This window comes from Pseudopipra pipra, chromosome 7, assembly GCF_036250125.1.
Source record: "Pseudopipra pipra isolate bDixPip1 chromosome 7, bDixPip1.hap1, whole genome shotgun sequence".
Lineage (NCBI taxonomy): Eukaryota > Metazoa > Chordata > Aves > Passeriformes > Pipridae > Pseudopipra > Pseudopipra pipra.
Window position 1 is genome coordinate 22,936,128 of NC_087555.1, and position 27,687 is coordinate 22,963,814.

The window sequence follows — 27,687 nt, forward strand, 5'->3', positions numbered from 1 at the left end:
TGAGATATTATTAATGTAAGGGCAGCTTAAGCACAAATTGATGCATAATCTTCATGAGAAGATATCACCATTCATACAGTACAATCACTGTAACAGTTGCTTCAGTTCCAGTAGGCAAGTGTTGTGGTTCTGGTTTTGTTTTCTGTTGTGATTCAAACTTCTTTGTAAGTCATTTAGCCCTCTTGTACAAAATAAAAATATATTGATGACTATGCCAACAAATGCATTTGGACCAAAAAACGTGTTAGGACAAGAGACAAGAGACAGAAACTGATGCACAGGAAGTTCCACCTGTATACAAGGAAGAACTTCTTTACTATGCTGGTGACTGTGCACTGGAACAGACTGCCCAGAAAGGTTGTGGAGTCTTCCTCACTGGAGATATCCAAGAACCATCTGGACACAATCCTGTGCCACATGCTCTAGTATGACCCTGCTTGAGCAGGAAGGTTGGACCACATGTGGTCCCTTCCAACCTTACCCTTTCTGTGATTCTATGAAAATTGTATTTGTTTCAGATCATATAAAAAAAGTGAATGTTTGCATCCTGCAGAGACTTAAATCTATACAGGGAGCCACAATGATGACATCAAGGTTTTGCAGAACTTTAAGGGCCAAGTCATATAGATCTGTGTAGATTAAGAATGTATTTCAGCACAGAGCAGGGCCAGTGATTACCAGTATGAGAGAGATGCTCCCGAACCACAACTGGGAAATCTGTAGACAAATACTGGAAATAATCAATTTCAACAACAATGTTTCTTTGAGATGACATTTCATGGTACATACATAGATCACACACAGTAGATAGCCTAAGGTCAGGGAAATGGCAAAGATGCAACTACATTTGTCTCCTCCCTAATCGGTCATCTTCTGGCTGCCTTCCTCTCTCTTTTTGTGTGTTTCTAGAGAAAGTTTTTGAAAGACTTTTGTATTGTCTAAATGCATAATGTAAAAGTTTGGTGAAAACTCAAAAATGTTCATGTGTGGGAGAAGACAGTAGTGTCCCACTCACTTTGGTATCATCCTATTTTTATGGTAGCATTTTGGAAATGTATATACTCTTAAATGCACTGTCTCATTTTTTCCTCATATTATTTTCATATTGTCATTACAATCTTTTCTCTTTTTAATTTACATCTGGCTTTTTTAGCTCTTTCAACCACTCTTGCATTTCCTTGTTTGCTAACTTGTTTTCTCTATCTCATTTTTCCTTTTTTTTCTCCTCAGAAAAATCTGAAACATGAAGTTGTAAAATGGACTATAAACTGGTCAATTATTCACCTTTATCTCCACTTAAAAATGTCATTGTCAGCAGTAATAGAAGGGGAACTTTCTCAGGAATGCTGCAGGCAGTGGCACAAGATGGAGATCACTGATACTAGGGAAGAATAGCCTTTAGAAAGGGGCCTGAGAAGTAAAAATCTGCAGCAGAAGTTTTATGTAATTGCTGGTTTCTTTGATATTCAAGATGTCAGTAGTAACAACAATAAGAATTGTTTCCAATTTTCTTTCAGCAACAAGAGCAAGACCCGACAAACTTATACATTTCCAATTTGCCACTTTCAATGGATGAGCAGGAGCTTGAGAACATGCTGAAACCTTTTGGGCAGGTTATCTCCACGAGGATACTGCGGGACTCGAGTGGGACCAGCCGTGGTGTTGGCTTTGCAAGGTGCGTCAGTGGTGTTAGCCATGCTGGCAGCCTTTTTCCTTTTTATAATTGAAAAGGCAGGAATAGGAGGAAAAGGCAGAAATTATTGAAAATAATAAAGTTTTTAAAGATAAGGGAGATCTAGATGGAGATACCCAGTAGGATTTTGTTAATTCTTCCTGTGGTAAAGCAAATATGGCTGTGTCTCATCTTGCTTAGATGGCTAAATCTGAATCTATTGCTCTTACAGGACAACTATCTAGAATAAGAGTTCACTCTAAACCACTTCCTCTCCTTCTCTGTACTTCTGCTTTCTCTTCTATCCCTGAACCAGCGAGCAAGAGTTATGCAATGCTTCACAGAGACTTCTCCTGTGACTTTTCTGGCTTTTGAAGTTTGAATCCGAGGCAGGAGACCATAAGGAAGATCCCCTTCTTCTCCACCCCCTGCCTTTTATTTTCTTTCTTTTTCTTCATTAGCTCCTTAGAGAAAATGAACTCACCATTGCCCTTTGAACATCAGCCCTTTGAATTTTCAGGCTCATTAACATGATGTCAACTGGGAAAAAAAATATTTTTATTCACTTACAGTAAATCTCATCTTAAAATATTTGACTGCTTTGTCAAATATCCCACCCAAATCAACAAGAGAAAGTATTTTCCATAAATTAGTAGATACCTCCCAAATATTCTGTCCATGTGAGTCTACTTTTTCCCTAGTTAATTCATTTTTTTTTTCTGGGATCTCTTCATCAAAGCCTTTTCTCTGCCTTTCTAATATTTTATTCTGTTTATTACTAAGTCCTGCTTTAAACCTTGTATGACAATCACAATTTAGAGGCTTTAAATTGAAGATTTCTATCGTCAAAAATAGGGACATGCTTTGAGCAAAGAATTGGGATTCTCAAAATATGTTGTAAAATCTCTGTGAAGTCAAATTCCAGTAATTCAGATGTTCAGCCAGTATTACAATAGCTCTGTATTTGAACAAGTAGCAGAATCTAAAATTAGTGCACAGAAAAGAACTGAACAAATTATATCTTGTGATGAAGCCAATATTTTTAGGGTTTGGTTTTCCTGTGAGTTGGCTGTGGGTATTTCACAGCACTGTGATTTTTATTCTTCTCTTTTTTTTGATCTCTTCCCTCCCAACCCCTACTTCTCAGCTTTAATTGCTTATCAAGCTGTCCAGTTTCAAGAAGGTATAACAAAGGAACAAAATAGGATAATATTCATTATCTACGTTTAGAGTTTATCAAATTTTCTTCTGTTTAAATAAATCAACAAATATTTGTAATATTTTTGGTGTAAAATTGAGTGGCATTTCTATTTCATTCATACACTTGTATTTTATATATAGCTTTCACTTTTTGATACTATGAAGGGTAGAATCCAGTAACATCCAAGCTAAAATTCGGTAGGCATTTTGAATTCTTTCAATCTCTTCTCCCTAAACTTGCTTACCAACTCTGCTTTGAATCAGTGGTATGGTAGGAAAATATATTTTTTCTAATATAGCTGGAAGTGTTTTAGAATCACATGCAAAAGTCCAAAAGACTTGTATGTATCCAAAACCTCACTTCTATTGAAGACTTTAAGAGAGATTAGTTTTCAAATATTTTCTCAACAGTTTCTGTATTATGCATTATAAGTTTCATATATGCATATATGTGAAGTTATTTTTATATACATATATATATAGTATACATAAGTTATTGAATAAGCTATTATGGTTATATCTAATTAGAACTTCTTTCCTTTTGCAAGGTGAACATTTTTCTTCTACTGGAACATTTTTGGATAAATATTAATTAAAGTTAAAATTGTCCAAGAAACTTATAGACATTAAATATAGATTTTAATTTCTTCCCTTTGGGAGAATTTTATTAGATTAATGAGGAGTAATGTATTTTATCAAGTCTAGACTTGAGTTTGAAACTAAATTATATTGTTTGTTTTATGAGAGACAAAAAAAATTAGATTTCTTTGATCCAACAATCCAAAACTTCTGAAAATTCTCTAAAAGGTGTTTTTGGAATAACGAGGAAAACTTCTTGTTCAGTCTGGCATTTTGCTTGTTGTCTGTAATTACATATTGTCAGCCTGTGCAGAAAGGCTACCAGAATTAAAAACATGCCAAGACTTAGTAATTTTTAGTCCTGTTTCTTTGCTGCTGAGTCCATTGGCCTAATTTGTGGATATGAATTATAGAACTTAATGAAAAAATAAAAAGAAATTGTCTGTTTGACATTACCGTATATCATCTTGCAGACAGCTGTAAAATATGTTCATCTTTTAAAATAAATTTTGTTTTACTTGCACATCTCAGTCACCCATTGCAACTTAGTCCAAGCTGAGAGTTAGGACAGACACATCTACGCTGCAGTGCAAGGATGTAGCTGCAGCCTCCGGAACCACTCCCAGACTGGCAGTAGCTCACCAGTAGCCTGCTCAATCTATTAAGTCTAGATCTAACAGCCTAAATGCACAAACCTGTTCAGGATTTTGGATATATTCTCAGTAGCTATCACAGCTATTGGTTCCTGTTTTGAAGGTAACTAGGAGACAATTAAATAGGAGTCAAGTACATCATTTAGTTGAAATGATGTGTATAAGCTGAAAGCTGCAAAGTCGGTTTGGGTCATTCGGTCGACCATGTTTATATTTGGGTTTATTACTCTTAAAATGTACAGACACTTCAAAATCCTTTATGAAGAGTGACATTAACCTTTGTTGTGTGCATCATGGACACCAAGGGTTCAGTTATGAGTGACAGTGATTCAGTCTTTCTGCTTCTTTCAAGACAGCAAAGGTACTTTACACTGTAACTGTCCAAGCTGCCTAATTTCTGAGTAAATAGGAGTATAGTATTTTCAGTTTGGCACTGACTTTGGTCTCAGAGTGCATAAAATGTTAATGAGTTTAGTTTTACCTTTCTGAAATTATTTGTTCTTAGAAAACATCTTCTCTATTGCTCACACATGGGAAAGCAAACCACAATAGTGAAGTGAGAAAAAGCAAGAAATATGCTTTGAGAAAAAGCAAGAAATACACTTTAAGAAAAATCACAAACATGGGAATCTGGTTGAGTGTTTAATTTATGTAAATTATTCTTTATTTTCTTAGGATGGAGTCAACAGAAAAATGTGAAGCAGTGATTGCTCATTTTAATGGAAAATTCATAAAGACACCAGCAGGAGTTTCTGGTATGTTGCATATATTTCTAACAAGATGTATGAATGGGTTATTGCTTATGTGCTGGAAGCCTGTTACACTGATTGTTGTATCTGGCTTCTCATTTAGAGGCAGTCTTATTAAACTGTATCTTGTTGGTCGACTATAATACTGACTTGCTTGGAACACAGTAAATCACTTTTCTGTTGTAAACCTTTTCTAGGAATCTAATGATGTTCTCTCCTAGCAGAGAGACAAGTAGCTTAAGCTAGCTATGCACAAATTTATATCCCACATAATCCCAGTTGAAGTCAGGAAACATGTGTATCAGAACCGACTCTGACTGATTGTCCATGAACAGGGTTTTTTTCAGAGACAAAAAATCGTCTACTTTTGTCATCTGTTGATGATTTTTTCAAAGTATTTTCAAAAATGTATTTAATTATAAAAAAATTAGGATCTGCAGCAGTGCCTGGCAGTATCATTCACTGAGGAGCTGCGACTCTCAAGTCATTGCAGGTTTTGAGGTTTTTCAGGAAGCTGGGAGGTCAACATAGAATGCTGCTTCTAGAAATATCATGCAAGGCAAAATTCAGAGAAAGCTGTGTAGTACGATTTTGTTGTCACACCAAGTTCCTCATCAGTTTGCTTCGTCAGCACTGTTCTTAGAGACAAAATGTATATTCCATAAACACTGAAAAATGAGGAAAGGAAATTCAGAGCTGCAGAGTAAAATAGAAAGAGGACAAGAAAGAAGGAAAGAATATATGCCTGACATTCCAGGCAACTTTCGGTAACCATTTTAATGAGAATCCCAAGTGGGAATTTTACAAATCACACTGTTGATGTGGTCACTGAAGCTGCTTTTATCCTGCTGGTGAAATGTTGTCTGTAGCCAGACCCTGTCACCGAGGAGGAGGAAGGTAGCCCTCAGCAGGCAGACAAGAATGCAGCTTGTTTAGTAAAACTACATACATGCCTGGTCCCTGAAAGATTGCACCAGTTTGAGGCAGTCTGTGCTGCAATAAGGATGGAAAGTGCTTCAGAGCACAGGAAACCACTCCCTTCAGCAACACTAATTTAATACAGGATTTTGACTTCCCTGGCTGGGTTTTTGCAGACCCTTTGCCTTGGGATTAATTGCTGAGATTATTTAGTTAAAACTTTGTTACAAAGTTTTCTTAAATTTAAGCACTCTGTTACATTTTTTCCTTTGTTACTTTGTTATATTTAGTTAAAATGTTACAGCTCCTATGTAGAAACAGACCGTAAAGACAGTAGAAAACTGTAACAGAACCTCCTATTAGCGCTTTTTAGTTTTTTTAATTTTTATTTTCACTTGCATTTTCCTCTTCTCAGTGAATAAGCCATCAAGCATGTCATTGCTAGTCATATTCTGGTGGACCATTGCTGAAGCTGCGCCCTTTTATGGCTGGGTTCAACCAGATAGAAATGAAAAGTCGCTGCACAGAATTGTAAGAGCAATTTTTACAGTGTGGAAGAAACATTTACCAGAAAAATGTTAATAATTAGGATTAAGAAATTTTCACAGAACTGTCCATTGTCTGAAAGTGGAAACTAGAGAGGGGTCTCAAGATGTAATCCACTTCACAGACTTTAACTTCTAATGCTTACTTGGCAAAGTAACCTAGGCTCTCTATCTAGAACAGGACAAGAAACACACACCTCCAGAGACTGGTGGTATCGTTGCTGTCAGCTATTCTTGTGATTACGAAGGGTGTCTAGATCAGTCACTCAGATAACTCTAAACATCTGAAAGTCAGTTAAGTGACATGAGTTTCACCTTTCATAATACTGAAAAAGAGACAAATAATTAATTACATAATGGAGTCATGAGAACACTGTTTTTTAAAGACCCTTGATTTTTGTTGCGTGAAGTTTCATTGCTCCTTGCAAAGGTTTTTTGTGGAGTTCAGATTCTTCCAGGAGTTCTTTACTGCACAGCAAGCACATGTCCAGTAATGCAGTCATATTAGAGAATTCAACTTATGCATAATAATATGCTGCAGTCTGCCAAAAAGTGGGGCAGAGTCATGGTGCAACTGAGATCTTGGACTACCTGCACTGAGAAAAGTGATTGTAGTGGGAAACCTCTTGGACAAAGGTTAGGAAAAGGTTTTGAAATAGATTAGCATCTTTTGGGCTTATGGAGGAGCAAGTTCAAAGACATGCAAAATAAAATTGTAGAACTGGAACTATGTTTAAATTAAAACCTTGTGTCCTAGAAACTTAGCTAAAATCAGCAAAGGGAGCTGGCTCTAAAAACACTGTTATCAGGATGAAGAGGGTAGGAGAGATGGGCCTGTAATGAAATAGGTGTGGGAGGAAGAACATCTGTTCAACAAAAACATGCTTTCATAATGCAGCTTTGTTATTTTAACTAAGTTTGGGTTTAAATGGAAGAATGGGTTAAATGGTTATAGGAAGCATAGATGAAACCTTCTCTGGAGTATGAGAACACAGAACAGAAAAACCTATAAGAATCTGGGAAGGCCAAGGATAACACAGCATGATCACAGAAGTGTTGACTCTAGAGTTGAGTGAGTGATGATACTGAGCAAGCTAAACCCAGATGTAACAGGCTATTCGGGCTTTATTTAGCTTAATGAAATATATTCAATATTTAATGTGTCCCTGTTTGTCTTCAGTAAATAACAAGAAGAGTTACCTTAGAGAGCAATTTGAAATGCACTGCAAGTTGGTATAATCCTAGAACTCCTAGAAGTGATATATTAGTTTCACTCTTTGTTGTTGGGGTTTGTACTTTTTTATGTAAGTTGTTGTAATAGTTTGTTATGTTTTATGGACTATGACTTCCTCTCTAGTTCTCTCAGAACTTTAATTTTTATACTTAATTCTCTTCTCAAATGAACATTTATTACATGATTGCTGTAATCTTGAAGTAACTTTTGCATTTAGTTCTACTTTTTAAAAGAAACTATTAAAGAACTTAAAGAAGAACTTAAAGAACTATTTTTTCAGTGAATAATATGATATTTAAAGCTTTTCTATTCTCCTGTAAAATGTAAACCTCATGATGTGAATTGCAGGAAACAGACTAGACCAGTAAAAGGAGCCAGGACACAGTAGATGAGTAGTGAGAGCAGAGCACTGTACTTAGCCTCCTTCCCCTAAAGATGATACAAATGTTCGCTGTGTTTATGTTTTTGTGTTGGATCCCTAATGATTGTAGAAATTATCTGCTAGGCAAAGTCATGCAAGGCATCAACTCCCTATCACAGTAGCATGTAGCTGGGTGATGATATGTGAGAATAATTATATAAATGATTCTGTAAAGCAGTTGTGCTGTAGAATCCATAAGATGTGTGTAAGTCTATTTGTCTCATATTTAAAATTTAAAATGTAGGAGTTGAAAAGTTACAAAAGTTTTATGCATGTTCTAAAGGCTTTGGAACCTATTTCTTTATATTTAACATTTCTTTTAATATTTCTTCTCCTGAAAAAGAATGGAGGTGATTTTTAATTTTTTAAATGGCTGTAAGGTAGAGAGCATTTTTGCTGAACATCCCATACCATTTTTGCTTCATGAATGGCTGGTTATGGTGATGATCCAAAAATCATAGATTATCCATGACCCACTCCCCTCTTTTCACTTACGATAAACGTATTGGTCACTCAGATTATGTTTTAGGGAGGAAATTGAGAGTGTGAGAGCCCTGCTCCTGCTCATGCTCTTGACTAGACTAGGAAGAGGTCCACCAGGTATGGTAGACCCTACTGTTTGAAATTATTCTGATCTTGGACATCTTTCTAGTGCAAGGGAGGAGTGCAATTGGAGCCTGGAAGTAGCTATCTTCTGTCAGTCATTTATGAGTGTTTTCTATTTGCTTGCCTTTACAAAATATCCAGCACTGAAGATCTCTGTATAGTGAATTTAAGCCACTTGACCCTAAATTCACATTTCTTAGTTATCTCTCACAGATTCTTTAGAAATAATCTGTGAACTACAGCCTGAAAACCACTGCTAAAGAGTATCAAGACCTCACCGTACAGGTGTTACTCCCATTAGTCACGCAGAAGAATGAAAATTTCATTCATTAGATCAAGACCCTGATATTACCTCACCAGGGTTGTGGGTTTGATCCCTGTATGGGCCATTCACTTCAGAGTAGGATTTGATGATCCTTGTGGGTCTCTTCCAACTCAGAATATTTTGTGAAATCTGTGAATTAGAAGCTTATACTGCTCTAACTTCCATAGTTTGTAATTACTGCTTTGTTTTAAGAAGCAACATAGGAATAGAAAAGAAAAATACTTCTCAAACTGACTTGAAATATACTTCTGTGACGAATTATTAAATGTTGTATAAATTATTAAAGCAATGGAACCCTGAGCATTGTGTTTAAGTGGAGACTAGGATAGCGAAAGGTATATATTTAATTTCTCTTTAAACTTACAAAGCTACCCTGATCTTGGGTTGTATAACTTCTTTTTTAATTCACACAGCCTTTAGCAAAAGTTTCTAACTCTACAGGCTTGCTCTACCATTTAATTGATGTTTTAATGTCAGAATTCATTAAGTCCCACATGCTTTGCACTAGAAAATAAGCAATGAAAGTCAATAAAAGATACAGTTTAATTGAAAACTGACTAAAAGAATGGTATTTTTCAACTATTTTATTGTATTTTTTCATATCTGAAGGCAAGGTTTATTGAAAAGTTGGTGAAGGGAGCCGTGTAAGTCAAGGGTGTAAATACAAATTCCAACAAAGAACATCAGTTTTGTTCTTGTATTTATAGTATCACCTGCTATGTATTTGGGTAAACACTGAATTAAGAAAGACAGAATTCTAATGTAGAGATGTGAGAAAGTGTGTACAACAAGGAAGAATTTACTCTCTGGACTAATATTGCATTCATATCTCTCTTCTGTAAAAATATTAGCCCTAGAGGAGGATGATTTGGGGCAGGAAGAGGAGGTCAGCCCTTTCCACACCCAAATTTTAAGGCCCCGACCTGCTGTTAAAGAGCAGCAAAGCTCACAGTTACAGTTACAGATTGCCTCCATAGCTGCAGGCATTCACAAATTAGTGAGAGTGTTGGTTTTCATTAGATGTCAGAAGAGTGGGCATGTAAACATGGTGTCTTAGCTGCAAAAGCTTAAGTCCATTCTATGTTGTAGCCTTTTACATCAGCTCTTTCTTAGCTGTGAATGCAATACTCTGTCTTTCGGTCTTGCACATGCAGACAAGTCACCAAATGATTAATGATCTGCTTCATCACTGGGCCTGCATAGTTCCAAACAATTAAACAATAAAAATGACTCTCCCTTCCTTCCTGGACTACAGAAGATTGCTTGACTAGTCTGTACAGCTTGTTCGAGTTTTTTGTTCAAATATGTATATCTATTATAAACATGTTCTTATGTGCAAGAGAGAGAATATGTTACATATTGGTGAAAAATATAACAGAAGGTAAGCTGAAGAAATAAACTTCAGATTTCATTTTGGAAAGAGTAAGGACTATGTTCATTCTTTGGTGGGAGGGAGATCAGTAGATCATACTTGGCTCCCACGAAGGTTTATCTCCTTCTCATGACCCTCCATCCGATGATCATCAGTCATTGTGTTGTTGAAGGAATGGACACAGTGGCATTTGGGTCACATGTATGGAAGAGCAGCCAAAAATTGCAGTTAGGCTTTCAATTGGAGCGGTCCCTGCTGTCAGCATTCAGATCTTGAACCAGAATCAGGGAAGGCCAATGCTATAGAGCCTGCTCGCAACAGCTGATGGTATTAAATAGATGATCTGCATTGTTTTTCTTAATGTGAATTGGAACATTCACAGCATTTGGCCTCTTTCATGGGTGCAGTGAGGAGCAAGAGAAGGTGGAAGGTCAGAGAAACAAGGGTTCCCATGACCAGATCCATGTTCAGTAAGATGGAGTACTAACTTCTGGTAATCACAAATTAATGCCTTTTTAAGTGTGAGTTTTTTCATTGCTGAAGGTTTTGGATATTACATACGCAAAATCCAATTCATGTGGATAATTCTTATTCCATTTTTTCTTCCTCTTTAAATTTGTCAGGAGAATTTTTACAATGCTCCATAGAATATGTTTAATCATCTAAAATTTAGCTGTTTTCAGTTATCTACTGACAAATCAAATTTATTCTTAAAATAGGTTTTCATGAACATTTTATTCAGCAGTTGGATAGGTTTAGTCTGATTTTTTTAAAAGATCTTGATGTTGAGACAATAATGGGAAATATAAGCACAAATAATGCTTTCAGAGAAGTATTTTACAATTTGTTATGGGGATTTTTAGTGAAAGCATAATGCAGCATTAAATAAAACATTTACTACCTGTGAGTGCTATAATACAGAATCACAGGGCGAGAAATGTTTAGGTACTTTCTGGTGTCTTTCTAAGCTGTTCTCATGCCAGTTTCTTTTGATTTCACCCAAAATTTTATAGTGTGTATTTTTGAAGTCACATATGCTCCCCACAAAACTAGATTTTGAAATAACATATAAGTAGTCAAAGATACTCAAGTTGAGGAAGAGCATTTTTTTAAAGACAGTTAACTTCAGTATTTGGATCTCCACTCTCTGTTTCTGATGATTTTTTTTTCCTCACTATGTAAAATCAATTAAAATAATTTCATACATGAACCTGACAATTTTACCCATATTGACTACTGTATTCTGAGATTAACTCCTTTTATTTTAACAGAAATGTATGTGATTAAAATGCTTTGTGCTATGACAAAGTTATTGGGTCATTGGCTTTTATAAAGTAACATCAAAGTGTCCATCAGCGTATGGATATAATACCTTTTTGCCCCAAGCATGCCGAGACAGAAGTCGCTTTGCATGATGGAAGACCCCAAAGCAAAACTCAGTTCTGGGAATGCCAAAAATGCCCTCAGAAATGCAGGGTTTGGAAGATAATATTCTCCTACTTTGGGGTTTCTATTATTTCATTGTTCATTTACTCCACCATCCACAGGTGTCCAATACTTTTTCCAGTGTCATTAGCCTAAACTTTTCCTGGTTTATTTTATGATTATAGTCTTTTAATTACCATTCTCTTTAGGATAATATATTTTTATTTAATGCCATTGTCATGTTTAATATTATGGTCTGACTTTCTTATATTAAAGTTATTTGCCTGTTGTATAACAGCACACAGGTAAGAAAGGTGCAGGTCTCTGACCTATGTGGTCAATGTTGGAGACAAGTCAGGGAACCACACACCAGTTCTGTCTCCCAGTTCATGCCTTTTTTTATAGAGAAGGTAGAAGTATAACCAGAGCTAGTGTTTTAGCTATGTCATTCAAAGCCAGGGATGACTTGGCTGTTAAAGCTAGTTTTGTGTCAGAGTTTTGAAAGTCAAGGTCTTTGTGAGATTATGTGTCTGAGGTTTTCAATAACAACCATCTTTTGCAAATGCACACAAGGTGAAGAGACATCAACACTGACCATGGTTATAATAATAGATTTTGTTGAAAGTTTTTCTTGGGGTTGTTTTTTTTGCAGGTGGCCTTCCCACCCCATGTGTTTACTCTGCATTTGGAAACTTGTATGTTTTCAGGTCCAGCCATGTCTCATGAAGATGTTTCCAAACAGAGAATGACTGGAGGAGTGTCATGGTAAAGCTTAGACAGCTCATGTGTCAGGAATTATTGGCAGAGAAGCACTCACATCCAAGTCATACCAGTGCTTCCACCCTGTGATTAGAGAGGGTGTGGTGTGATGTAGCAGAGCTGTGCTTCAGCCATAGGTACTTGGAAACATGGAAGCTAGTAACAGGGAAAGAAAGAATACTGTGCAAACTTTTCTTTTCCACTGCTTCAGTTCTGACATTAAAAGTTGAAGTCATGATCAGGAAGTATATTAGGCAAAATAATAATAACAACAACCAAACCAAACCAAAGCAAACAAACAAACAAAAAAGAAAAAAAAAAGGATGTTTGGTGATGCTGTTTCACAACAGTAAGCAAAATCCCAAAAGAACAATATTGAAGAATTTCTAGTTGCACTGTGTGTTCTTTATAGAGCAGAGATAAAATGGGAGTGGACAGCTGGGACATTTTTTCAGTGTAAGGTGGCAGGAGATAAAGGTGCCCACTCCACTTTGCTGGCTGGAGTAAGTGGAGGTACTGTGCCAGCTCTTCTGGCTATTCTGGATGAGCAGAGCACTTTAAGTTTGGGGACATGACTGAAACCTCCAAGGGTTGGGGAGAATATGTTATAGGCCTTCGGCCAGATTTGTTCTCCACCCTCTTTAGACATACCTCCAAGGAGGCAAAGCTCAGAATTCAGATGACAGTTCTTGTTCATCCCCAGACCAACAGACACATACTCAAGATATACAGACCATGTTTCTTTCCAACAGGTTTTAGAGCAGTAGTTTAAAATCAAAGATATAAGGCATTCCAGATGTTTGTGTGTGGCAGCTGTCCTTGTGCTATGCAGAACAGTTGTTGATGCTGTAGTATGAGTCTGTGTTATTTAACTGCTGTATTGGGAATATAACTTAAAAACCATACCTCATTTGGAGAGCTGAACACCTGTGTAAAAATGCCACTTCAACTAATTTTTCTTCTTTCTTCTCAGTTCCTGCAGAACCTTTATTGTGCAAGTTTGCTGATGGAGGACAGAAAAAGAGACAGAATCAAAATAAATATATACAGAATGGAAGAGCATGGCACAGAGAAGGCGAGGTGAGACTTGTAAGTCCTCCCTTCAAGCTTTAGTGTGGGTGTGCAATAATGAATACTTATGAAAATGATAGGCATTGAGACTTCTTGGCTTGGGTCTTTGGCATATTAACAATGTGCAACTAACTCTCACCTGACACTTTGCAACTCTATAAAAAAATATTTAAGTGTGTCTTTCTTTAGAGGAAAAAAGGCAAAATGCAAAACACGGAATCCTACCTCATGAAAGTGAATAATAAAATGTCCTTCAAGTTGGTCATATTATAAATTTCAGCTTTCTCATATTATAAAACTACCAGAAACATAACTTCATTTACATGTAGTAAATAATCCTTTGATCTATACAGCGCTCAAATGCACATCACTTTCACAAGATTAACATAGTATACCAGTGCCATGCAGCATTAATTTCTTTTTAGTCAACAGTTGTTTTTATCTTTAATGTTCAAGATAATAGTTTCGTAGAGCTACTGTGGTTAGAGAGCCTAGACACCTCATTTGTATTAGACAGGAAAATTCAAATGTGTCTTCTGAAAAACTGCACTCCCCATTCATATAGTTAATATATTGTAGGCAACACCCTAACATAATCATCTGCATGCCCTGACTCTCAAATGTACACGTGTTCTTTTAGCCAGGTATTTCCCAGGTTACATTTTGTTCCTCATGATGGGAACATGGAAACTTGTATTCATAGTCAATATCGCCAATTCTCTTCACTTCTCTTCACAGTATATAATTACTTCTGTCAATTAACCTTTCCCTAAGTTATGGTAATAAACTATTTCAATACAATTTTTCAGTTAAAAATAATACAACTAAAGAAAGAGTAAGAGAAATAATTTATGATCAAAATTAATTTTATCAACTCTATTTTTTCTACTTTTTTTGAAGGCTGGAATGACACTCACGTATGATCCAACCACAGCTGCTTTACAAAATGGGTATGTTGAATAATGACACAGTAATTCAAAAAAATGTTTGCGTTATGAAAGATGCAGAGAACTGGCATTTAATAAATATTTCTGCATTTTCTAGATTTTATCCATCACCCTACAGTATTACAGCAAACAGAATGATCACTCAGACATCTATTACGCCATATATTGCTTCTCCAGTTTCCACGTACCAGGTTTGTATTTAGAACTTAGGAGAAATGGTTCATTGGAGCTTGTGTTTATTTATCACTTGTTACATCTGGTTTTATGAATTCTCTAATAATGTTTCATTTTAATGAATTGACCTCTTCGTGCTGTATAGCATGAAAGTGACAGCCTTGAAACCAAGTGTGTGTGTTTTCAGGAAGCACAGCAATTTAATGAGATGCAGGATGTCTTGCAAAACAAAGTCTCTTAACTTCTGCTGATGGCTAAGGTATTTGTAGCCACTTCTGCATTTTATGTCTGAGTTTTCATTTTCTCTCAGTCAAGTTCTTTTAGTATCAGCAATATATCTTTAAAGTAATTATTCTTTATTTAAAACCTTCTTTATTTAATTAAATTAATTTTCAAATATATGTTTCCATGCATTTTGAATTTTTATTTGTTTTGGTGCAGAAAGCCTGACAGTAATGAGTTACGCAGTTGTACGAAGATGGGTACAGAAACTTGCTTGACATTAGAGAAGGAAATCTGAGAAAAGATTTCAGAATCATAATTACTTTAGCATTCAAATTCAGTGGTTTTCTGTTAGGAGTAAAGTATTTAATATCCTAGGACAATGTTTCTAAACCAAAGGCTGCTTTATTTTGAACAACATATTAAAACATAAATCATTGACATTTTTTTGGTTTTAGAGCCCAGCCCAAAACTTTCTGAAGGGGGATTTTGATAGGTGCCATCTTGAGCCCCATAAGGGATATTGATGAACAATTCAATATGCTGGGAATTATATAGAACAGTTTTAATACTTTGATATAAATCTCTTAGGAATGCTCAATTTTAAGGCATCATACATTTCAGTTTACAAGCAACTTGCTTTTAATGCAACTAGTATGACAGTCTTACGTGTATGCTCTGTAATTACTGCTTGAGATGTGTCAATTATCCTACTGTACACAAAATCATGAGCTATTTTGGCATTTTACTGCTTTACACATAAATGAAGTAAACATCAGTGATTCAGATCATAAATGACCAAAACTAATTAAATTTAGAAAATTCTTACCTCTCTATGTCAGGGGAAGGAAAAGAACCTGTTTGCTCTTTAGTGAGAGTCGTGCTGAGTTTTCTGACTTATTGTGTGTAAGAATGCCTTTGGAAGGCTATGTAAAGGGCATATAGAAGGCTAACAGAGGCACTGTGGGCCATTTCCTCAGTTTTCTCTTGCAGAATTTTTCATTTAGCCTTCCATTCCCGGTGAGAAGAATGAGGAAGAATTATCTAATATTAGTTTGGAGATCTAATGCCTTCTTGCGTGAGCGAACTGTTGTGTAGGAATTAAAAGTGTTCTCCAGTGCAAAGGGCAGCTGGATTATTTTTATATTAATTTCTGAGGTAACTTATGCAACACAATGTTTGCTCTCAGCAGACAGTACTAGTACTGTATTTTTCAGTATATTGAATCATTCTGCTTGGTACAGCAGATCTCAGAAATTGCAGTAAGTTCTTACCCAGAAAAAGATTCCAGTAAAATTAGCTGCTACCCTTTATTAAAATATAAATTATTTATCCATATAAGACTCTGATATTCAGAATCCAAGCAAAAGCTGTGAGTTGGCATGGAAACATACTATTTAGGAATACAGTATTGTTTTCTGGGTTTATTGAGATAGGCAGACCACAATCCATTATGTTTCCAGAAATGTAGTTAGCAGTATTTCAATATATATAGCATGCTTAAATTATTGTGGATGGAGTTATGAATATAATTATGTTAGAAGTGCCACAGTAATTGGAATTGAAAATTAAATTGAAGTATTCTGTACTGTGGAGGAAGGAGGTTCTTGGCCAGAAGAGTTTCACAATTTGAGTATTAGTCACATCATTACTGATTACTCTCACTGAAACCTGCAGCATTCCGTCTTCTACAGGTCATATCACACAAGCATTATTTGTTTATTTTTTTTCTTTGAGGCATGGTATAACCTGCTCCTAGATTTATTCTTATTAAAGGTAAACAAGTTTAATAAAGTTTTAGCTAGTGTTTGTTTCTGCAACTCTTGTACACCCAAATGACTATACTAAGCCAGTTACTACAATAGTGTGAGTAAATTAGCCAAAGTTTTAGTCAGGGTGTACCAGTATTTTTGCCATTAAGATTTTGCCTGAGGAAAGGGAGTGTTCCAGTCTTTTCCATTCCATTTTTGAACTCCTGTTTGCTCTTTTCCTGATTAGAAAAGAAAAAAAAAACTACTCTGATTTGAAAATCAGTACCAAAGGGAGGCAAGAAATATTTCCATATTCCAGGAAATACCTCATCTGGATTGTTTTCAAAATTGTGTGTCTACCTGTCCTGTTCACAGGACTCTGGGAATGAATGGTTGAGGTGTTAACAGGGCTTTAAGTGTCCAGCAGCAGTGGTGAGTCAGTGTGCAGTGCAAGTCAGAATCCTGCCTTATCCTACACGCCTATAGCAGGTGTGGAAGAAACATTTTTCTTACTTTTAATATTTCTTGCAGCACATTTTTTCAAAGAGCTGTTGCAACCAGGTCTTTTTAACTAGGATAACAGTATAACCTATTAGTTTACCTTTTTACTTTGCCATGCAAAGTTAGGCATGCTGCCACAATTAAAGTATTTGGGTGATCACTGGTTTTGGAGAGAAAATGCTTGTTGCAAGAGAGCAGGAATGCTCATCAGATCCTCCTTTTCTTCCTGTGCTTTGGGAATAACATACCGCAGTGTCTTGGAGAAGAACAGTTCTCCTAATTCTTCTCTTTTTTCCCGGAGCAAGATTATGGCAGAATTCCTGATTTCTTTTTCACTTGTGAAAATACAATAATTTATTTTATTCTGAACACACTAGAAGGCAAATGATGTTATACCATCTGAGATCCCAATTACTTTTCCACAAAGGAATTTTGAAGACAGATGGTGCCTCCTTTTTCAACATAGCAGAAATCTATCAATCATCTTTTTGAATCCTTTCGGTGTACTTGATAAAGTTTCTGAAACCTGCACTAAAAACAGTATATTTTTCTGCAAGGTGTATGTGGTATATTGTCTCCAAATCTTGTCTCTGATTTACAGGTACAATGGATCCATTTTTTTATAGAAATCTGTGTTGTTCCACAGAGTGACTAATTGGATTAAAAAGGTCAATAAATAAGGGAGAGGGCTTGCTAAGATGATTTATTAAATTTTTACTATAACTCAGTTGGAGTATTCATGAAAAGGATTAATAACATGAAAAATAAAATACCAATTTTGTTCTAGGTTCAGAGTCCTTCTTGGATGCAGCCTCAACCATATATAATGCAGCACCCAGTAAGTTTTTATTCTTCTCCATTGTTGTGTTACTCATGGTATAAATACTTTGCATACTTTAAACAACAGGAAGTAGGTCTATTCCTGCCGAGTTACTTTTAGATTTGACAATTACATCGTGACCAAATCATGGATCAAAATGAAAGGTGAAATAAAGATAGTAAACCTGAATTGGGGCCTCATTTCATCAGATAAAATAAAAAAAGCTACCTTCAGACTATCAAGGTGATGAGGACCATTAGAGTTACCATGTCAGAAAGAGGAAAATTTGGTGGGTTTTTTGTTTGTTTGGGATTTTTTGTTGGGTTTTTCTTTGTTTGTTTTGGTTTGTGGTGGTTTTGTTTGTTTATTGTATTTTTACTTTAAAAACACTTTGCAAATATCAACGTTATACAAACTGTTTATCCTTCAGGAGCTGAAATTAAAGACCCAATGTTTTAGAATGGGTCTACCATAGTTCAGACTGGATAATTTATGAAAGACAGACAGATGTAGTGATATATATGACATTATGGGCAAATGAGAAAACCTGCATAGCCTGTTCTGGCTTCACCACTCAGGAGTAATGCTAATCTCCCTACACTTTTGTCTGTACTAGACTGTCAGGCATTCTAATCTATACTTTCCCGTGATATTTTGCTTCTTATCTGTGTCATTTGCCAATTAAGTACCATTATATCTGACACTTACTAAGTTTCTGAGATGAGCGTTACTAGTAATACCAGGCACTTTAATATATGCACTCCAGTAGTTAACAAACACGTCTGTTTCCAGATATAGAAAGGACATGGTCTTGACTTTAATTAACCTCTCCATGCAGATTATAGAATGTAAGTCTACTTGGCAGAACATTTTCTTCTTGGGCATGCAGAAAAGGCGATGCTGAACCAGAACACCCTCTCACACACTTAATTGTTGTATTTATGGGTTTTGATGTTAAATACACACACAACAGGTTTTAACTTCCCTCTCTATCAACACAGATTTGCATAAAAAACCATATTGCAAATCATGCTGGGAAAGACACAAGTTGATATGTTATAATGCTATAAGGTATATTAGTTGCACAGGTACACAAGATGAGATTTCAAGTTGAAAATAAAGATCTAGATTCTTGACTGGAGGTGAGTTTTGGCCCGTGTGAAGACAGGTGCTGTCTTGTTCATTTGCTTTTCAGAGAAGCCTGCAGTCCACAGACAGGAAATTCTTTCAGTATTTGATGTGCCTGTGACTCATTTCATCTACACTGATCACATGGTTGTTTTTCCAACTGTATTCTATACTTCTTTTTATTTTCTTTTTTATTATTATTTTCTTTTAAGGATTAGTTATTAATTCAAAATATTGGCTTTCAGTACACCGTAATTATTTCTGTTAATTTTGAGCCTCCGTGAATTTTAATCAACACCTTCTGCAAGCATAAGTCAGGCAAAGTATTTGGAAATGTGTTTTTGGGGAACATGATTGGTAAAATGAAATTTCTTGATAATCCTGTCTCAGTTAACTGTGAAAACCTTATGAGTGTGCCCTCCATATTTAGAAATCTTGAGTGTTCAAAAATTCAATGTATAATTTTTATGAAGCTAGCGAAATGGTGCAGAAGTGATAGAAATGTCATCACAGCAGCTAGTATTTAGACAAAAAATCAGCATTGCTAACTCACTGTTGAAATCTGTGTGCTAATGAACCCAGCCACTAAGTAGGGCAGCTGTTTTGTGTGTGGGTAGAATTCTCCCATCACAAATGTTACTCCAAAGCCCTTGTTCCTAAATATGAGATAGAAGTTTCTTCCTAAAGCGTGAAATTCCAAAGCTTAAGCTAAGTGAAACTGTACCTGGTAATGTGTGCAAATTTTTGCTTCGAAGTTGGCATCTGGTTAAACTCATATTTTACAAAGCATTTTCAGCAGGTCTCTCAAGTGCATTGCACATCAGTTGCATGTATAATGGGAAGTCAGTGAAGGTCTTACACCATTACCAAACTGCAAAACACAGATGCTTGAGTAGAATATTTAGAATGCATCAGATCTGCTTTTCTGAGTCAGTGCCTGGGATTAAGGAGAGTTCTTGTGGTATATCCCCTCGGAAGGACAGTCCATACTTTGACTATCAAATAAAAAATGAAATTAAAATGTGAGTGTTGCAACCATTTCTTTCCATCTCTGTTTTAACAGGGTGCTGTACTGACTCCCTCCATGGACCACACCATGTCACTACAGCCTGCATCAATGATAAGCCCTCTGACGCAGCAGATGAGTCATCTTTCATTAGGCAGTACTGGAACAGTATGTAGCAATTTCATACAAAATAGAACTTACACAAGCAGAAAATACTGTATGTAGATCACAGTATGCCTGTGCAGCTTGCATATAGAAAAAATTAATCCTTTAAGTCATCTTTTATCCAATAAACTGCTAAGAACTGTCTCCGTTTTTAAATAATATTTAGCAGTTTTTATTGAGTCTATTAGCTGATCAGAAATTGGAAATGAGTAAATAAAAATAGATCAAAGCTAATGAAAGGAACCCGGGAGGTAACTTCAGAGTTACATAAAAAAAATTAAAATAGTTGGTTTTACTCTTCGTATTCCTTTCCTCAACTCTGATCTCCTAAAGTGTGGAACAGAAAGTAAACCAGAAGAAGAGATGCAGGCTACCTTCTAAACTGCATGACCTTTCTTTTCTGAACGGATTAAAAAAAGAAAATGATTTGGACTAACAAAGAAGGAAAAGTCCTTTACCTGGTCTTTGAAGTCTAAATTTGAATTTTCTCAAAATAGATATGTGAGTTTTTTGGAAAGCCTGTTGATTTCAGACACAAAAGTCTTTCTCTCATGTATGTTGCTTTAGGGAAACAGTCTATATCTATTAAACAATATCATGATAAGTATTTTGAATATTCATAAATTTACACTGGGCTTTAACTTAATGTAATGGACTTTGTCTTTCTAGTACATGCCAGCCACAACAGCTATGCAAGGAGCCTACATCCCCCAATACACACATGTCCAGACAGCAGCAGTTCCTGTTGAGGTCAGTATATTCTATCAAAGAGCAGAGATAAAAAATATGATTATGATTTTTTTTTTGGCCAGGAAAATTAATACTTAAAGGCAAATACTGTTACTGTGAATGTACTGTGAATGCAATATATATTAAAATTATAAAATATCATTATTCTCAACTAATAGCTAGTATTATAACAAGGAATGACCTGTACTTATAGCAGTACAGTACTTGGGGCAGTCTTCTCTATGAGCATAGCTCTGGCAAACCTTTTGTTTTGTGAAACCTAACTCCAGTAGGAACAAGACAGGGAGTGTATTGTATTTTTGATTTTTCATTTAGTTTACCTGTGAGAAAAATTCTCTGCCAACAGACCATGATTGTAATTTTTTGCAGAGAATCCTGATTGACCCTGGCAACTCAGGGTTCTGTGCATATTTGTGTAATAAACCCCTCCATTGAAGAAGCTTATTAGTCTAGTTGGAGAGCATAACTAAATGGTAGACCATAGTTTGTCTACTATTTTGACTTACCTTACACCCTTTCATAGGTCAGTACTCCTTTACAGGAGCTAGACAAGATGTACTGCAGCTCTTGTATCCAGAATGAGTGCTAGCCAGTCTCTTCTAGAACCTCTAAAAAAAGATACATTTCATTTCAAAACCTATTTGTCCAGAAATTCCAGAAGTTGTGTGGATCAGTTTGGTTCATCTGCCCATATTGATCAGTAATTAGCTCCGGCTGCCAAAGCACTCTCAGCTGAATTATTCCATGATTTCTGGGGGGTCTGGGTGCAAAGCCCCGTCTACAATTCTTTGTGTTGCCTGGTGCCAATCACATCACAGTACTCATAGTGATGGCATTTGTATATGTGGCAAGTAGATCTCATTCTTCTCGCTGCCCCTCAAAAAGAAAGGGGCAGAATGTTCTTTTGCATTTGCAGATAGAAAATATTCAAGCAGTTATTTGCTCTCTCTCAGTGTATTTATTTCTATAATGTCAAAAGTTTCAGGATTTCTTTTTTAATTATCATCAAAGCAGCTGAGGAAATATAGGGTTTGCATGATCATTTTATTTCTCTTGTTTGCTGAAATGTAAATCAATGTAAAGTTAACACCTCAGATTTGTAGTACCTCAGTTGAGGAATGTTAGGAAGGTTTTAGATGTGAACACTGTTAATTGCAGAAGTCATGTTGAAATGCAGATTGCTGGTAATGATACCTGATTTTGTGTCTCATGGCTCGTCTTCCTTTTTATTTGCAGGAAGCCAGTGGTCAACAACAGGTTACAGTAGAGACATCCAGTGACCATTCTCCATATACGTATCAGCAAAATAAATAACCGTGAGGTAGGGGCTCATCCTGTCTCATGAAAGATGTAATTCAAAGATACTTTATTTCATAACTTACAGTACTCTGTATTGAACCCTTTTTTTTATTGTCATATAAATAGTCCTGATGATAATATCTGGGGACAAGAAGTGAAATTAGTTTGAACTTAGCCAGAGTCAGAAGCCAGGGAAGGAAACATGGGATCAGAAATGAGTTAATAAATTATGAGTAATATTGTTTTAATAATTTCTATATAGCATAACTGGATTATGTTGGATTTTAATTTGTTCATTTTAGTAGCATGTTGTATACAGAATAACAAGGAATTAGTGCAAAAATATGAGAATCAAAATGCTAAAGGGAACTGTATTGAAAGACATGCTCTAGTTCTGCGGTACATATAAGGTTAGAAGCAGCTTTGCAACTGATTTACAGACCACAGGCAGGGAGGTTGTCTGGTAGAAATCCTTGCTGACCTTTTCTCCTGAAGACTTCTCTGCTCATTCTTTTTTCTAGGAAAAAGCAGTTTTGTCCAGAATTTTGTCAATTAATTTTTAATCCATGTCCTTGTTTGGTTCTAATTCCAGAGTTTTGCTTTCCTACTCCAGGTTTCCTCTGGTTTTGCTTGCATGGCCTTTTTTACTAGCCAGTCATTAGCTTTACCTGCACTTCTTTCATGCAAAATTTTCTCTTTCTGTAGATTTCCGTCCTGAAAATGTTGCTTGCACTAATCATTTCCTTTTCCATGATCCATGTTTTAAAATTCTGGAATTTTCTTCTTTTTTAACTCATCTTTTTTTTTTTTTTTTTTTTTTTTAGTGCTTTTTAAGCTGGGCAACTTGACTAAATAATTTTTTACATCACATTTTCTAAGACCTCACACTTAAAAATTCCGTTCAGCTGCAATAATGTGCTAGAGGCTGTCTTAGAAGGGTTTTCCTACAGCCCTCATGGCATTTGTTAGATACGGAAAAATCGTAATCAGTTATGTGCTACAGTTGTGTGATATTCTCTCTAAAATATATTGATCCAAGAGAACATTAGGCATTACCTTTGACTCTGCAGGTCAGCTGTGCTATTTGACAGCATTGCTCTCATCCCCATAATTGGCATAACAGCTTCTTATATGTAAAGATAGAAACAAACCAATGGGGAAACTTGGCAAATTCAACAGATGGCCCAGCCTGCGTAGCACAGCATATGACCTGTGTTATTCCTGTACTCTGGCCAAATGCTGGCATCTAGAGAAAGCCCACATCCTTGATTTGCTTCCAGGACAGGCAGTAAGCAAAGCCACAGGCTCTTCTCGTTATCCATCTCCTAGTGTTAAAATCATGACTCCTGCACGTTTCCCATGCCAAGGCTGTTGCCTGGTGTTAACCGCTTTTCAAGGAATTATTTGTTTTGCCTTAAGTCTTCCCTCTGGGCATGTAAAACCTCCTTACCAATAGAGATCTGTGGTAGACAGCGAGGCGTAATCCTGCATGTCATATCCTCATCCTGCCTCTCTCTCCCAGCCTGTCAGTATCTTTCCCATAGACTGAAACCAGGCAGGAGGAGCAGCCTTAAGTCTCCTGAAAGGATGAGTTGTGTTGCCATCTGAGACACATTTTGTATTGATGACTCTGTGTAGAATTCCAAACTCTGTGAGCAACTCTGTGTGTTTGCTGTAAGTCAGTTCTTCACGTCTTATTCTTCAGAGAAGCACTGTTACCTGTATTTATATGCAACAGGAGCCAGTGAAATCTGTGACAGCAGTGGCTATAGCAGTGGGCACGTGGGGAAGGTTAATATTACTCAGGTGATTTCAGCCCCAGAGTATGGCATTTGGTATTTCTGTCCCTGGAACATGCTGGTACTTGTCTTGTTTCAGACAGGTGAAGGGGTGGGATTTGACTGATATTTTGTGCCCTAAATACAGGGAACACTGCGGTCTCTTGATTGTTGTAGCTTTGTTACTCTTGTCAAACTGAAACTTTCTAAATGCACATGCAGCACTTTTGGGAATGTCCTATTTAAAGTCAATATACATATTCCCATAAATGAGGGGTAAATGACAACTAGCGCATTTGCACAAGTGGATGCAGTCAATCAAAAATACACAGCACCTTTCCTTTGGCAGCTACATTTAATAACTTCACAGCTTCTTTTCAAAAAGTTGCTCCTATGTGAAAAATAGTCAAACGGACTTGAAAAAACACCCCCATTTTATATGCACCTATTAATGTACAAGCCTTAAAATACCACACTTTGCCTTGCCTTGAGAAATTAAAAAATTGTCTAAACTTTTTTGTCATTAGCTGGGTTTGTTTTTTTTTAAACCCACATGGCATTATAAGCCAATACAGTACACTGAGAAGTCTGCCTTCAAATTTGATGAGCCCTGAATTGCTGTTCAGTATTGCCATCATGGAGGCACAGTAGCTGTCTCTGAGTTAGCTGTTGTACGCAGCCTCCCTGGGGCTGCACTGAAAGAAAGTTGTGTTCCTTTTCCAGAGATCAAAAGCCTTGGAGATGCCACAGGAGTAGCACACTCAACCACTTTTGGTCAATTAAAAGGAAATAACAATAACAAAACAAAAAAGAAGGGAAGAGCTTTGAGTGCAGCCTCACAGCTCCCCAGTGGGAACTCTGCATGCTGAGCAGTTATTAGAGAAAGAGGGGGAAATACAGTACAGGCTGTGTCCTGGCAGAGAGCCTTTTCCTGGGAAGGGTTGAGAACCTGGAGTGCCGCCTGTGTTACTTCTCAGGTTTATACTCAGATTCACTTAGTCTTCTCTCAGCTGTCTAAAATAGGAAATTATTTAGTTTGGTGGACAGCTACATTAGAAAAAAGGCGTGTGATTGTAATTCTGCTCTAGCTCTGACCTTTCTGTGTTACAGATGTCCAGTGTTGACCTGGCCTGGAGAAGGGTGCAAAGGCTGAAACAATCATGGATTTTACTGATCAATTGTGCTTTAGGAATTATTGACAGTTTTGCACAGGTTCTTGAAAATGTTATTTATAATGAAATCAACTAAAACTATTTTTGCTATAAGTTCTATAAGGTGCATAAGAAAAACCTTAAATTCATCTAGTAGCTGTTCCCATGAACAGGTTTATTTTAGTAAAAAAAAAATTTTTATCAAGTGTTATGACGCAAAAAAAAATATTCAAATTTCTGGGTATGCACAGATGACCACGAAGACTTATTCACGTGCATGACAGAATTTGTGTTTTGGGTTATTTTTATTTTGTTTGTTTCTTTTTTCTTTTTTCTTTTTCTTTTTTTTTTTTGTATGAAATGGATTTTCTGAAGTTTAAAATAGTAAAACATCTAATATGATGTTCTGTGCTTGCAGTGTGTGAGTGTTGCTTTAGTGCAGTGTTGCAGTTACAGTGTCTGGTCTTTTAGCTTTCTGTTTTTCTTTTAATGTAGTGTGAAGTGTCTTATCCTTTTCTATAAATTCCAATTTGCCTTAAATCTTTCAATGCTGTAGCTGTTTCAGTAAGTAGTCCAAACTAATGGTGTAGAACGCTTTGACCAAATGAGCTGGTCTATTATGCCTTGTAAAACAGCAGCATAGGGCTTTTAAAGGTAGTCAATAAAAATTGCTGAAAATTTGGCTTTTTTAATGTGTAGTAAGTGTTTTTAATGATTTTTTCACATAATATGTAAGGTAGTGAAATGCAAGAGGGGAAAAAATGTTTTGTGTGAAACACATTTTCTGACTGGGGAAATTTTAATAGTATAAATTGTTTGTAAGGCCATATGCCAATAGTTCCCTCTGGTAGTTTGAATGATTTAGGAACTCTGCTGTATGATGCAATGTAAAATCTTTTTTTGCCTTTTTTCAGAAACTAACTTGATGTTCTAGTTTTAGCATAGGTAGAATAGGGAGTTTGGGGTGGAGATATCACCGAATGTTTTTGTCCTTCCTTTATACTAATGATAGTGCTTTAGGATGAGGATTGTGCTGAGACTTAGCAAACAGAAAAGTTGCTATTACAGCAAAATGGCAAAAGCTAAAGGACTCGTTTTTCAAACATACGCTGAGATCTAAGTAGAAGCATAATTGATTGGGTACTAGCTCTCTATAGTAGGTAAATAAAAATAAAAAGACTTGGCACTTTTAAAAGGTAACTTTACCAAAGAACAAAGAGCCAGTAACCAATAATTCTGATTTGTCTCAGCATTGCGTCTTCTGTACTCTTTATTTTTGCCGGACCAGTTTGCGGTTAGGAGAATGTGCCTTTTTTGTACATTTGCATTTAGGTTTTATAATTTTAATTGATGTATGGACACAAAAGCATGAAGGAAGACTTGGATCCAAGCAGTGCCACACTTTACATCATCACTACAAGTGTTAAGTGTAAAGAAAACCAATTTTGAAACTATGAAATTCCTGATTCATAAATACACAGTTATTTGTACTTCACATATTAAATAATTCACTGCTACTAAAGCTCTTTATTACAATTGCATATGTTTTAAATCGAATGATAAATTAAGTTGTCTTCCAAAACTGTGTACTTCTCTGGTCAGCTGTATATGATCAGTTATCTACCTCAAAGTTTATTTCCTTTTGTATTGGGACAGGTTGCTGGCCCTCCCTGTTTCCACAGACCAAATCATCCTAGCTCAGGAGCTAGGGCTAAGCATTGTTTCTTTCAAGTATTTTTTAGTTTTTAAATTTTGTGTGAGTATTGGAGTATAGATGTCGGTGACATTTCATAGTTTCAAAAGTAAATTGCTGCTCTGAGAAGTGTAGATTCTAGTGAAATGCATAGTCATAAGAGATGTGTTTTTGTTTTTTTCTTTTTTTAAAAAGTTGTGGTATTATTGGTTCTATGCTCCCTGGAATATTACTGCTTTGTAAAAGTCCAGACTTCCTGCAGCACCTTGCCTGTATTTGGTAACTTTCCAAACCTGGATCTCTCACTAGTTGCTATTTTTGCGTTAATTAAAACTGCAGTATGATAGCTGTGTTAGAGGGAGGGAAGAGTTGCTGCCAGAAATGTCTGAACTAAGTGCCATACTCATTGTCTGGGTAAGATTTGGGAAATTTAACCTCTGTACATAAAGAAATAATCAGTTACTTAAACATCACATAGTAGACAGCCATTAAATTATAAAAAAATTAATTTATGAAGAAAGACCTTTTGTACAGATTGAAAAAAAAAAGATTTTCATAGAGATATCTATATGATCAAGAGAGTTAATTTTTTATTTTTGTTTTACTAGTGCCACAAACTTGCCAGTGGTAAATTATTTGTCCGGTTCAAGATAACTCTGTAGTTTTGTTTCCTAGGACTTGTTGTTAAACGCCAAAAGACATTTTTGAACTGTAAATTTGATTAGATTGTTAGCTTTTTTCTGTTTTATTTCTTTGAAAACTTTTGAATAAAA

At 36.0% G+C, this 27,687-nt stretch overlaps 1 protein-coding gene across 4 annotated transcripts in view; it reads left to right on the plus strand.

Moving 5' to 3' along the window:
- RBMS1 (RNA binding motif single stranded interacting protein 1) overlaps positions 1 to 25,913 on the plus strand; it is a 144,106-nt gene extending 118,193 nt beyond the window's left edge. For 3 of the 4 annotated variants that reach the window (XM_064661096.1, XM_064661098.1, XM_064661099.1), the window contains exons 5-14: positions 1,518 to 1,675; positions 4,780 to 4,859; positions 13,432 to 13,547; positions 14,430 to 14,479; positions 14,574 to 14,667; positions 17,912 to 17,962; positions 20,136 to 20,246; positions 20,913 to 20,993; positions 22,230 to 22,314; positions 25,181 to 25,913. In XM_064661096.1, the coding sequence (XP_064517166.1) occupies positions 1,518 to 1,675; positions 4,780 to 4,859; positions 13,432 to 13,547; positions 14,430 to 14,479; positions 14,574 to 14,667; positions 17,912 to 17,962; positions 20,136 to 20,246; positions 20,913 to 20,993; positions 22,230 to 22,307 (819 nt within the window). In that variant the 3' untranslated portion in view covers positions 22,308 to 22,314; positions 25,181 to 25,913. The remainder of the gene's footprint in view (positions 1 to 1,517; positions 1,676 to 4,779; positions 4,860 to 13,431; positions 13,548 to 14,429; positions 14,480 to 14,573; positions 14,668 to 17,911; positions 17,963 to 20,135; positions 20,247 to 20,912; positions 20,994 to 22,229; positions 22,315 to 25,180) is intronic. The other variant, XM_064661097.1, reaches the window with a different exon arrangement.
- Positions 25,914 to 27,687: the final 1,774 nt, after the last annotated feature.